The sequence below is a fragment of the Heteronotia binoei genome, chromosome 13, assembly GCF_032191835.1.
Source record: "Heteronotia binoei isolate CCM8104 ecotype False Entrance Well chromosome 13, APGP_CSIRO_Hbin_v1, whole genome shotgun sequence".
NCBI classification, from domain to species: Eukaryota; Metazoa; Chordata; class Lepidosauria; order Squamata; family Gekkonidae; genus Heteronotia; species Heteronotia binoei.
The window spans coordinates 33,017,886-33,030,955 of NC_083235.1; the positions used below are offsets into that span (position 1 = coordinate 33,017,886).

Sequence of the window (13,070 nt, forward strand, 5' to 3'; positions counted from 1 at the left end):
CCCATCAGTAGTTACCTATGGTAGATATAAAAAAATCCCTCTCTCATTAAGACTTTGTACATGCAACTTAAAACAAGTTGATTCATTGTCCCATATTCTTCTTTACTGCTCCCAATATGATACTATACGCCTTAGGTTTCTAGACCCAATTCTGCTCAATATGACAAGTTGCTCAGATGCTGCAAAGGTACGCCGTCTTCTGAATGATTTGCCATCTGAAATAACTGAAAAGGTTGCTTTATTCTTGAGTCTGCTAATCAAGGAGCAATTGTCCAATGACTGGTTTGTTTTGTTGTTTCTGTATCTCTTTTTTGCCTTATTTATAATCGGATATATTCCTATAAAGGCTTGTGTTTGGGTTTTTTTAGATGTTCTGGTATCTCACCCACATAGTTTTCAGCTTAATGCTGTACTTTCATTATCTGCAGCCCAGAAGTCTGCAGCCACAAGTCACCTGGGAATGGTATTTTGTTTGGGGAGACAGAAGTTGATACTGCAGTGACAGGACAGCTCTGGCCAAAAGACATCTGGCTCAGCCACCCTTGGGAGTAAATAGTTTTCTCCCTGCGGGTTGGTTCACCCAGCCAACTGGGTCAGGCTACAGCTTAAGAGTCAGAAGTCTGTTTAGACTACAGCATGCAAACACCTCCTCAAACCAGACAACTTCCAAAATGCATGTTAAACACAAACACCAAAGTTTTGGGTAGAGAAAACTAGTTTCACATACTCAGTGCAACAAATTAAGATTGCAGCTGTTCCAAGGAAGCCTATCTGGAAGGCATTCAGCATAAACACAGGATTCAGACTCCAAATACAAATAAAGGGGGACAGAAAGGGACATCCTCTCCAGAGCCTGCACATTCCTGAACCTTCTGAAAAGCATATATTCCTATCATAACAACTGTCAACTTCATTTATTTTATTTCTCACTGAGACTCAAGCAGATTACAAAATACAAAAAAACAATTCAATTAGGTAGCAAAGACCTCCAATAAACAATGCCATTGGACCGGGATTACAGAAACTGGCAAGCAATGTAAATAAAATATGTTTATGGCAACAAAGTGCTATTTCCCCACTGTTAGGGTAAGTGCAGCTAACCTTGCTGGTATGTATCATGAACAGCTAAGGCCTCAGGGTTAGACAGCAAGGCCCTTGGATGTATGAAAGGCACAGAAGGGAGCTGTTGAATACAGGGGCAGAGCCGTCCAATAACATTTTTAACATTAAGGTTTCTACTGAGAGCGGGTTAAAATCTTCTCTTAGGGAATAGCTTCTGCTTTTCTAGACTGTTTCAGGCATTAGTCTCCTACAACACACATATACCTTGAAGACTTTGATCTGACAGCTGGCAGAATGCAGGTGTTCTGTATATTCGCCATTCTCATTCTCCTTAAAGGTGTCAATCTGGACTCGGAATGGCACGCCCTTCTCTCCGCCATGTTTCCTCATTGTGAACTCTGTACTGATGCAATGTACCTGCAAGAGATAACCAAGCTGCAGCCTTATTGCTGGTACAGTAAAGACTGAGCATGGACTGATTAACCATTACCATGAAGTGTGTTACGACAAAACAAACTAGTCTGGGGACCCTGTTTGCCACCACAACCTGAGAAAATCCTAACCACAGAGAGAATTCTTCCACCTTGCTTTCTGCATTAAGACTCTGCACTCAAGAACAGAACTGCTGTTGACATCAAGGGACAAGGAGCATACTTTTATTTAAATTGAAAATCCTAGAAGCCAGAGTAAGAAACGAAATGGCAGTAGATGCGCTATCGCTGGAGAAGAAGAGGACAGTAGGCATGCATGCAAGAGAGAACTTGTCGATGAGTGACAGAGGAGAATAAGGATCACGGATCAGATTCTGTGGAGGCAAAGACAGCAAATCCCTTAAGCTTGCTCCTAATTATCCTTCAGCGAGGACTGTGAGATGGAAAGCACATGCAACAGGTGTTTGGCTTTAAAGCCCAGTGCAAACATGCATTTTTCTGATCTCTTAGAGGGACTAGGAACATTGCTCAGATTCATGTGATCCTCTGTCACCGATTCCCCAGCCCAGACTGCCAAGTTTATGCTCTCCCTCCTCTCAAATCCACCCTGCTATTTTCATTGCAAACTAGGGTTAATTTTAACGTCTGTACCAGGCGGAACACTAACCATAGGTGGCTTTAAATCAGAGCTAGTCATCCCATCTCCAAACTCTGCAATAAAGTCAATGGTACAAGCTGTTAATCCTAGCACTGATTTGCACAGGGGAGGGGAGGGCTTGAACAAGAGGGGAAGAACACATCAGTTTAAGGACCTCTCTTGATGTCTGAGCCGTGATGAAAAGAGTGAGAAATGCTGCAACAGTCCACAGTCCAGAGGACTGAAAAGGAGTCCAAGGCTAACAGAGTAGGTTATCTTGCTTTTCCTTTGTTTAGGCACAGTTAAGGTTTTCAACCCTACAGAGCAGCTGCTTGCAAAAAGCGCAAAGGAGAAACCTGGGCCTTGAGCGGGAAGCAACAACAACACACACAGAGCTTGTTTTCAAGTCACAAAAATTAATCCAGAGCAGGCAGAGAAGTGGACAATTTAGCTTTCCTAGCTCACCCATCAACTTTGCCAGAGGGGAGGGCAGCTACCAACTCAGTGTGTTGGTGCTGCGCCTCTAGTGGAGAGCCACCTCCATAAACTGTGATAGCGAGAAACAGGCCAATGTTGCCCTGAGCATTCAAAACAGATGAAAGGATCAGTAATCCCATGGTATAAGCCTTGGATGTACAGTCTTGATTCTGACAATTTATCTGTCTTCAACAAGGTACATCTGCCCTTCTGAAGGCTTCTAACAAGATCAGTTCTTTGTTTAGTTTGGCAACAGTGGCCTTGCCCCCAGGACAGAACTCCCAGGCTACAGCTAAGCAGAACTGTTTTTCCCATCCACTCCCCCCGAGAAAAGAACCCAATAGGCCATGCATTGTCACTGCAATGAAACAAATGACAGCTTCAACCAGTGGTCCTGGCATTCTAGATTGTCACTTAGGTTTCTCAAGTGCGATCAGCATTACTGTGTTCTGAAAAGTTTTCAGAGTTCACTGTATAAAGCTTCCCTAGCGGAGAATACAAGTTGTTTGAGCCTTTCCAGCTATGGCTAAGAGGAAGACTGAGCTGCCTCCCGTCAGTGACGGCCAGGCTGGCTTAAGGACCAACTGATGGGCTACCCCTGCCCAAGACTGGCACTTCTAACAAGAAACTGCCACAATCATGACAACTCTCATTTGAAAATGGCAGCCAGGATTCTGAAATGACACTTCACGATTAGTGGCACAGTAAAAACCAGAAGGAAGGAAGGCCATGGGGAGCCCCGAAGCACACCTTGAAGTGTGAAAAGAAGAACTGCCCCTTTATCACTTTGACTGGCAAACTAAGAAGGGCTGCGTGATGATCAGACCAAGAGATGGAGAGTGTCAATCAAGGCACTCAGCAGGTGGTGGTGGTCAGGGTCAGAGAAAAGGTCACATCAGCTGTCCTCACCTTTTGGCTTGCTTCACAACTCTGAGCACTGGTGCTTTTAAGCTGATCAAAAGCTGCAATTCTGTGCTTTCTATACAATACTGGAACAGAGTGATACCCTTACTGCAAAAGATAATTATTTAGATTTTCTGGAGTAAAACAGATTGCTTTGAAGTGTCACTGCTAGCTTGCTCCGCTGTAAATCCTGTCACAGAGAAAAAATGTCTAGGGCAGGCACTTCGGATACATCTCGGTTTACCTGAATAAACACCGAAGTCCTCTTTGAGGGATCCCAAAGAAACTCTACAGTATTCAGCTGCGTCGGGTTTGCCCTGGGATCAATTATTCCCACAGACATTGGAATATCTGCGGAAGAGAGAAGACACTTGCAGTTTAGAGCAGGGTAGCCAAACTGTGCTTCGGGAGCCACATGCGACTCTTTCACACATATTGTGTGGCTCTCAAAGCCCCCACCGCCCAGCTTTGAGAAGGCATTTGTCTCTTTAAAATTGCTTTCTTTCTACCTCTTCCTCCCCCCTCCCCCATATCTGTTTGCCTTCCTTCCTGCTCTCAAAAATCTGATGTTTATTCTGTGTGGCTCTTACATGAAGCAAGTTTGGCCATGCCTGGATGCATGGCAAATACTAGTAGACAAGTGTAGAACATATTAGCTGCTTAACTGGATAACTAAAGGGAGGGAAATGAATTCAAGGAATCAAGCAAGTTTGGCAGAATACAGAACCAAGTGTGATGCTATTGCTTTAAAGTCAATTAAAGAGGAGCTTGGAGACCATAGAAGTCAAGGCTGTGTGCACAATACATTAGGACAACCCAAAAATCCTGCACAAAGAACCAGATTCTGTGACCTGCAATTTAAAATGTGCTTGTGTGTGTGTTTGCGTAATTTGTTCAGCTTCTATTAATCATGAGAACAAGAAAGAGGCTGCGGCAGAAAACCACACAGGAAACAAATGTCAGTTTTGTGTGCTGGAAATCTTATCCAGGATCTGGCACCTCACCTTGTGAGATATTAATAAGCACTTTCAGGGCTCTATTTGCTGCCCAAAGGACTAGAAGCTTTCAGTGAAAGTTTGCCGAGACCCAGGGTGATAGCTTCTGGCCCCAATACCCAATTGCACACTGACAAGTCACAGAAAGTCCTAATGATTTAGTCAAAAGAAGCCCAAGTTGTTGAAAAGGCATTCACACTGAAGATCCTCACAGGCTTGAGGATCTGCAAGTTCTTTCACTACAGAATCCTTTGTGGACCAGAGAGCTGAATTTAAGACACTAAATTAGTGCAGTAATGATGGGAAATGATGGCACCCCTCTGGAATAGTAGTTTTCCAGACAAGCTGATTAAAAACATTAGGACCAGGACATTAAATAGGACCAAAAGGCCTTCTAGCACTCCACTCTGTGCAAAGGCAGGTACGTAAGCCTGCTAGGCGCCACTACATAAGAGGACACGCAATCTGGATCACAGTGTTTCCACAGCTCCTACATTGGTGCTCTGCTTGGAAATGGTGATTACAGAGCTACCAGATCAAGGCAGCCTGTGATAAGACCTCGAGGCCACATCTGGTAGGGGAAGGCAACATTTTAAAAAGACCCAAGACCTTACAGGCACCTGGGCTGGAGGAAAAATTCCTTTGTGGCATGTGAAATACAGCAAGAGGTTCTATCCTAAAAGCATATGGAATTGCCTTTTCTTGTTTATGATTCTATTATATTGTTCTCACTTTGTGAGCCTTCCCTAGCATGTCTTTGGAGAGGCAGCACATACATTTTCCAAATGCAAAATCCTAAAACTCAAACACAGAGTCCTCCCATGTTATATCACAACCACCAGCAGCAGTTCCAGTATGCTTTTTCAAAAGCCACTATGACGGTATTCCAAAATTTTAACAGGTACTCACCAATGTCAAGTATTCTATCCCCTGGTCTATTCCACCTCCAGCCTTCGAGCTGCTGATGCTCAGTGTACTGAAGCCGTCTGTCATGGAACACCACTCGAAATATACTCTGGGCAACAAAGATGGAGCGGGTTATAGGACACACCTGGGAACTCGTTTTGAGTTCAGGGAAATTAAACAGGGCAGGAGCAAAAAAAAATTTTTCATTTAAAGATACATATGCTATATTCAAAATCCTGAATGGAAACTGGAACATTAATGTGTAAATGCCTGCTTAAGGAAAGTTCTGCTTGCAATATGAACTGTAAGAATAGGGCATAGTTGTGTAAATGTGTACACACATGGCACCAGTTCACATTCAAAATTTCACTCAAGCTAACAGAAGGACCATGAGCTCAAGACACACTCCCAGACATCAGCACTTACACATTCTACACATCCAGGACGTCAGTAGGAAATCAAGTTTCTGGTCTTATTCCTAAAACATCTATTAGGAAAAAATATATAAAATGCTATTGCAATATGAAACAGAACAAGCAAAGGACTATATGATCAAATGGATGAAGAACTTTGGAAAGAATATTCCTATGAGCCAGTGGGAAAACTTATGGACAAAAGAAATCAAGTTTACTGAATCCCAAGCCCTAAGGGAGAACTGGTACAAAGTGCTCTTTAGATGGTGCATCACGCCCAAACAAACTGCAAAAGCTAACAAGAACTATAATGTCAAATGGTGGAAATGCAGGAAGACAGATTCAACATTCTATCATATGTGGTGGTCTTGCAACAAAGCAAAAAAATATTGGATAAAGATCCATGAAGAAATACAAGATATTAAAAGTTAACTTCCTGATGAATGCTACTAAATATATTATCGTCTAATGTATCAAAAATTCTTAGTGAACTATTTAAATATACCGTGACAGCGGCAAGAGTGGTATTTGCATCTAAATGGAAAACTGAAATATGCCCAGAATTGATCAACTGGAAAAATAAATTAACTGATCATATGACAATGGCAAAGATAACATTGCACTTGCACAACAGACCAGAATCTGAATTTTAAGAAAAATTGAATGTATTTTTTGCATATGTTGATCAAAATTAGACTAGAAAGTTTTAAGGATTAAAATAAGAATAAAATGATAAATCCTGAAGGATTAAGAGACAGAATTGAGCAACATGTGTTTATAATGTTTATGCTTACAAATGCCCCAAGGTCAGAAATGCTAGATATGTTAGGAATGAAAATGTAACTGTATGTAGCCCAGACCAAAACAAAAGTATATAAGTAATTTGAACATAACAAAGTAAGATCTGTTCAACAACTTTATAGATAGAAAAATGTTTATTAGTTACAATTTCTTAGAGAATACTGAGGATTATAAATGATGGGTTCCCTGATTTTTACTTTTGTTAACCAAAATATGACTCTGTATAAGTGAAACACTGTGGTATTTTTATCTTACCTTTCTCAACGTTTGTGCTGCTTATATTAAATAAAATATATACTATTTTTAAAAAGTTTCAGATCTCATTCATGCTGCTTACACATCACTCAATCCTCCTATATGTGATGCCTGACAGCAAACAGATTCTGTTAAAAGTACCCTTTGAAGTTATAAGAACTTCCCTATCAGTTGCATTTGAGTCATGATGCCCACTTGCAAATTAGAGGCACCTGGGCTGGAGGAACCCATATTAACCCATGAGAGCCAGTTTGGTGTGTAGTGATTAAGTGTGCAGACTTTTATCTGGGAGAACCGAGTCTGATTCCCCACTCCTCCACTTACAGCTGCTGGAATGGCCTTGGGTCAGCCACAGCTATCTTTAAATGGACAGCTGCTGTGAGAGCCCTGTTAGCCCCACCTCACAGAGTGTCCATTGTGGGGGGAGAAGATATAGGAGATTGTAAGCCACTCTGAGCCTCTGATTCAGAGATAAGAGCGGGGTATAAATCTGCAGTCTTCTTCTTAATCACTCCCTTGATGATGGCAATCATTAACTAATGAACATCAGATGCTGTCAAACAGGGTACAAACAGTGTACTATAAACATTTTTGTTTTATTTCATGTTGCCTTCAACAGCTATTCTAAATTCAGCCCATTTGGTTCAAAATCCCATTTCTTAAAGCTAGGTCCAAACCCTTCCTTTCCTCACTATGTTTGTAAGACAGCGGCAAAATTTCCTCTGCACCTAAAAACCATCATCCGTCAAGGGGAAAAAAGATCCTTCCAGCAAGCCTTAAGGCTTTTATCAATTAAACTGGACTCCCAAGTTGGCACTGGAGATGACAAACTTTTTCATGGGAAAGTAATTCCATTATACTTTCTCCTTCCCAAACACATCTGCCATCAATTAATCCTCAAAGCTATTTTGCCCATTACATACAGGTTCTGGTTATGCTCCCCAATTTTTTCTCTATTAATACTGGATAGAATATGATTCTGGATAGAATATGATTCTGGAGCCAGAGAAAGTTGTTCATGGTACCTGAAACTCTAGTTAGTGGATATATGATGTTCTTTGAAGGGTTTGGGCCCTTGGCTGGTTCAAGCTAGATAGCTCATCTGGGAGTGCAAACATTTGCTGCTGAAAAACTGCATATCCCCACAGGCCAGGCCCTTTCTCAGATTATGTGTGAACCAGACCCAAGATTATGAGAGATCCCAAAAACACACAATTAGATATGTCTTTTTTGTGGGGGTGGTGTTCAGCACTACATGAAACATAGCTTCAGATGCAATAAATGCATATCTGAAGCTACCCTGTCTTGGGCACTTTTTGCATGCTTTCTAACTACTCTTCAACCTGCAAGGAAAGGAATTCTGCGCCCTTTCCATTACAAAAAGCCAGCAAGCTACTACACTGACGTTACACTGGGCTTTTGATTCCAAGGGTGTGCACAGCACAGCATCTAAAGAATATGCAATCTCAACAACTGGAGGAAACAATGAAACTTGGGAAGAAGCTTGGAAAACTAGATGGTACCTACACTAGACTAAGTCCTATTCTGGGGGACGCTCAATATTTTCTGAGGCAGTAACCAAACCAATGACTACACCCTTGTTCACACAAGGAGCTGCTCAAAGTTACCTGTCCAGAAGTCATTAACTACACTAAATTTTGGAGTTACACAGCCTGGAAATCTAGGGTCATATCAGATATGACATAGATCCACAATTAGGACTTCTCACGGCTTTTTCCTTTAAAAAACCAACTAGCAGCCTCCACCTGACCTTTCAAAATCCAGGAAACCGCTATACAGGCAACAAAGATATAGCCCTTTCCTCCCATGATTTTAAATAATCTACTACTGCCTTTTTCCTCCTCCTACAGAGTCAACCACAGTTGCAGGGTGGCAGGCGGGCTGAAGGAGAAGCAGGAAAACAAGATTAAACATACTCCTTCCCCATCTTCAAAGCATGCCCTCCCTACTAATTAGCTTAAAAAAAATAAAGCCTGGGGAGAGATCCAAACGTTTCCTCCAGCACATCTACTTGGGCTCTTTCAGACTGATTGCCACAGGACAAAGACTTTACATTAATATGCAACAACCAGAGAGGAAGAGGAAACAACATGAAAGCTTCAAAGGCAAGCCACCTTCGCCTGAAAGGAAGGCTGTTTTTGTTTGAGGCACGTTAGCACAGTTGCTTTCCACACACTCTTGCTTGCCTCTTCCTTGTCTGAAATAATGCCATTTTCATATTTGGGAGAAGATAAGGAATATGGATACCCTCTTCAGAACAACTGCGCCAGACTGGAAAGAGTTGATCCACACAGCACAGTTTTGTTCCCTAGATGTAAACCCAGATCAGGCAGAAATGTGCAGCATTATAGTTCGCACTGCATTAAGATGGTCTTCCAGCAAGTGGTCTCTTCCTAGCCACTGCTTCTACATTCTCTCTATACGCCCTCCTCTGACAAGTGAAGACTGAACTTAGCTAAAATTCTAATGTTGTTCATGCATTTGTTTAAGGAAACAGAATGGAAAGAATTACTCTATTTCTGAGACCAACAAAACTTACATTGCCTTCTGAGCTTCAGGACTTCTTATGTAGGACATGAGTGATGGTCTACTGAAAGCCACTTTGGATTCTGTGATTATTCTGCCGACTGTCCTTGTATAGTGTTCTGGATACTCTCTACACATTAATGACTGTAAACCATGCCTTCAGAATCTGGATTCAAGACTACTATAACATTTTTCTATTTTCTGTGCTTTATGTTGGTTCATTAAAGGCCAAAATCCTCTGAAAGCAAAGTATTTCATTTAAGCTGTCTCTCGGCAACCCACAGGATCTTTTTAAAGTTTGTTATTAAGAAAATCTGTCAGATTTAAATTTGGGGGTTCATAAACTGTAGCCTGGAAGCCATCCCCAAGCCTCATACACCCCAAATTCTGAATTAACTGAACATCCACCAACCAGTGTTCCCTCTAAGCTGAACTACTATGAATTAGCTCACAGTTTTTTAGCCTCTGGCTCACACATTTTTGTCTTAGCTCAGGAAAAAAAATGGCTCCATAGCAAACTAATTTATGCAGTAGCCAAACAACTTGCTCACAACTTTAATGCTAGTAGCTCATAAAGTAGATTTTTTTGCTCACCAGACTCCATATCTTAGAGGGAACACTGCTGGCAACTATCTTTCAATTCTCAGTAGAAATCTCTGCCTTATTCACTGGTGCCCCTGCTGTTTTTCTGTCACAATGTTCTCCTGCCTGTTAAACTTCCTTTAGTGGCTTCTTCAGTGGACTGCAATCCCTAGCACTTCCAGGGTCATAACCTGTAAACCAAAATGTCTCCAGAAATTGAATCTCGAACAACTGGACTCGTCTTACTATGCCACTACAGGGGCTGCACTGGAACAATGTTTTGATGGGCTCCTCCATCTTTTTCAATCAGAGGACACCAAAATTACATTTATCTTTCATATTCCTACTACAGATCAGGCTGGCGAATATGATTTTATTCTAACAACCCTAGCTTGGATTCTATCCCGTTCCTGTGGTTCCAATAACTCATGGGGGACACAATTTCAGGTGACACAGAAGACTGGGGGAGTCTAGCTGTGCTCCACTCCAACTGCACAGGACAGGCATCCCTTGTGAGATGGGTTTGCCTGAATCTGGATTTGAACCAGGGCCTCCTAGCTGTAGTTAGATCCACTAACATTATACTTAACTGACTCTACTGTGTATGCAGACCTTTGTTTAAAGTATTGTTTAAACTATCTACCCTGAGTCTTTTGGAGAGAAAGGATCACCTGCAGAAATAGCCAACTCACCTTTACAAGCTTCCCATTCAATTCAGGCAATTCCCCCATTTTCCTGTTGTCCAGCATTCTGATTTCATAGGACTGACCTGAAGGAGACCTTGTATGGTTACCACAAAAAATAAATCTGCATACGATCAATTCATCATACCATAAGATTAACAAAAAAACCATCAGCAAATATTTGCTAGTGCCTATGGAAAGCACAACCACATTCCCCTTCCAACAGGTGGAACACTTCTGCAGCTATTTTAAAGGGGTTTTTTTTAAGTTGGCATATTCACTTGTGCATTCATACAACTCCTTAAGATGGCAGGAGGGAGGGAGACACTTTTCATTAGGAGTAAAACTGATTGAATCAGAAGTTGATTTTGCAATTTGGTCCAGGCAACTGCATTGTTCTACTGATCTGTTTGAAACTTTGTGAAGTGGATGATAGCACAGGTATGGGAATCTGCTTGAGCTAACATGCCAATGAGCCACGAGGTCAATTACCAGGGGAACTGTATGAGATAAATCATTCCCGCTGCCATTGAGAAATCACGACATGTACACAACCTTTTACAGGTAGCAGAAAAACTGCAGACTTTTAGACTTGCTACAAGGAGACAAGGAACTATTAACACAGGCACTTTTAACAGAAGTGAAATACCTTCAAAGTTTGGGCTGTCTTGGAATAGTATCTAAGGTAAAACTAGTAAAAGATGTGTAATTTTTTCCACTTGTAAACCTGTAGCTATTTTCAGTGGATTCTAAATTAAATATCTGGTTGAACTCAAGCCCTCTGGGATAGCATCCTTTAGAAACTCAAATATACACAAATGCCCATACTACAATATAGAATTTCTATCTTTTTGTGCTACACAACTCCAGCTCACTGATTACATCCAATATATCCAAATAACAAAAGTTCCCATATTCCCCATGAATCTGGTCTAACTTCTTGTTATGCAAGAAATAGGGGAAGGTGGCTTTCCTTGCTGGGAAACCTCCTTACACTAAGGGTTTCCTGGAAAGCCCCTGACAACCAGTTGTCACTACTCAGAGACACTCAAAGGACATCAGCTAGCGCAGTACTAAGCCAATGATGAAGTAACAGGGAGGGAACCTTGGAAAATACCTCGTAACAAACTAGGTGGCACCTGTGAGATCTACCACATAGCGAAGAGATTAACAGAAATATCCCAGGGAAGCAGATTGTGCTAAATGATGCAAAAAAGTCTTTATAAAAAGTTTTATTATAGAAGAGAGGGGAGGGGCAGAAAGGCAGCTGACTCCAAAAGGGATGGAAAAAAGGGATAAACAAATGCAGGGAAGGACACAGTACCACAGCACGCAGACTTTCAAATAAAAAGCAGAACAGCTGATGTAATGCAGATAAGGACATGTTACCTAGGCTGTAATAGGTTCCTCAGAGCATGGACAACGTTCCTTGAAGTAACCAAGTTGAATCCTTAACCCCTACCCAACCTCCTCCGGACCCCACTTTCTACTGAAGACAAGGGCAAAATCCCGAATGTCAAAATATTTACAGCAATAAAATGCTAAAATGGAAAAAAAAAATTACGGCCAATGGAATCTGAGCTAAGCTGGCCTCCACTTCTAAGACTGACAAGCTGATTTAGTCAATCCAATGCAAACCTCCACCTCTGAAGTCAGAGGCTACTGTCAGCAATCAGAAAACTATAAGCCCAATTAAAAATGATAGCCTCACCTCCCACACATCTGTTTATGGTTCTAAACTTCCAAGACAAACAGATAGTCTTGCCCAAAATGGTTTTTCCTTTGTACAAAAAGGATTATATTTAGTAGGATGGCCCAATGCTGAATGGAAACTAATGGGTTATGTAAATTTCATAGGTCCAAGGCCTTAGATGCTCTAGGTAGCACTCGAGCCCTAATAAGGTGTTAGGATTTCCGTCATACTTATCTTCACCTCTTCTGTTTCATACTCAATCTCCAAATATTCATACCCACTTTACCCATAAGCGCTCTTTAACTGTTCAACAAATAATCTTCCAGCACTATAGAGGCTACCTGATTTATTGTGCCATAAACCTTTATGAGACAGAATCTGCTTTGCTAGATACACCAAGTGGCCTGTCCAGTTGGCAGGGACATCTATACACATGAGGTTACACACAGAAAAGGGAAGGAGACAGAACGGCACCCAGCATTCTGAAATAGTACACTTTACATCGGAATGCACAGGTGAAGACAAGATTCACTCATAAGAGTAAATGATCTAGTCACAGGGCTTGTATGAACTGTTGCCAACTACTGAAAAACTAGCAAAGTAGAATAAATTAGTGTACTTAGTGTAACTGCAAGAAGGGACAATTGCTTTCTGCAGTAATCTAGCTAGCCCCAGCCCTTACTGA

General features: G+C 41.5%; 1 protein-coding gene across 1 annotated transcript in view; it reads right to left on the reverse strand.

Annotated features, from left to right (window-relative positions):
• The window catches only part of TFCP2 (transcription factor CP2), a 62,307-nt gene that overhangs the window by 23,116 nt on the left and 26,121 nt on the right, over positions 1 to 13,070 (reverse strand). The window contains exons 3-6 of the mRNA XM_060252628.1: positions 10,702 to 10,778; positions 5,415 to 5,520; positions 3,755 to 3,861; positions 1,327 to 1,479 (exon numbers count right to left, since the gene is read on the reverse strand). Coding sequence (XP_060108611.1) covers positions 1,327 to 1,479; positions 3,755 to 3,861; positions 5,415 to 5,520; positions 10,702 to 10,778 — 443 coding nt within the window. The remainder of the gene's footprint in view (positions 1 to 1,326; positions 1,480 to 3,754; positions 3,862 to 5,414; positions 5,521 to 10,701; positions 10,779 to 13,070) is intronic.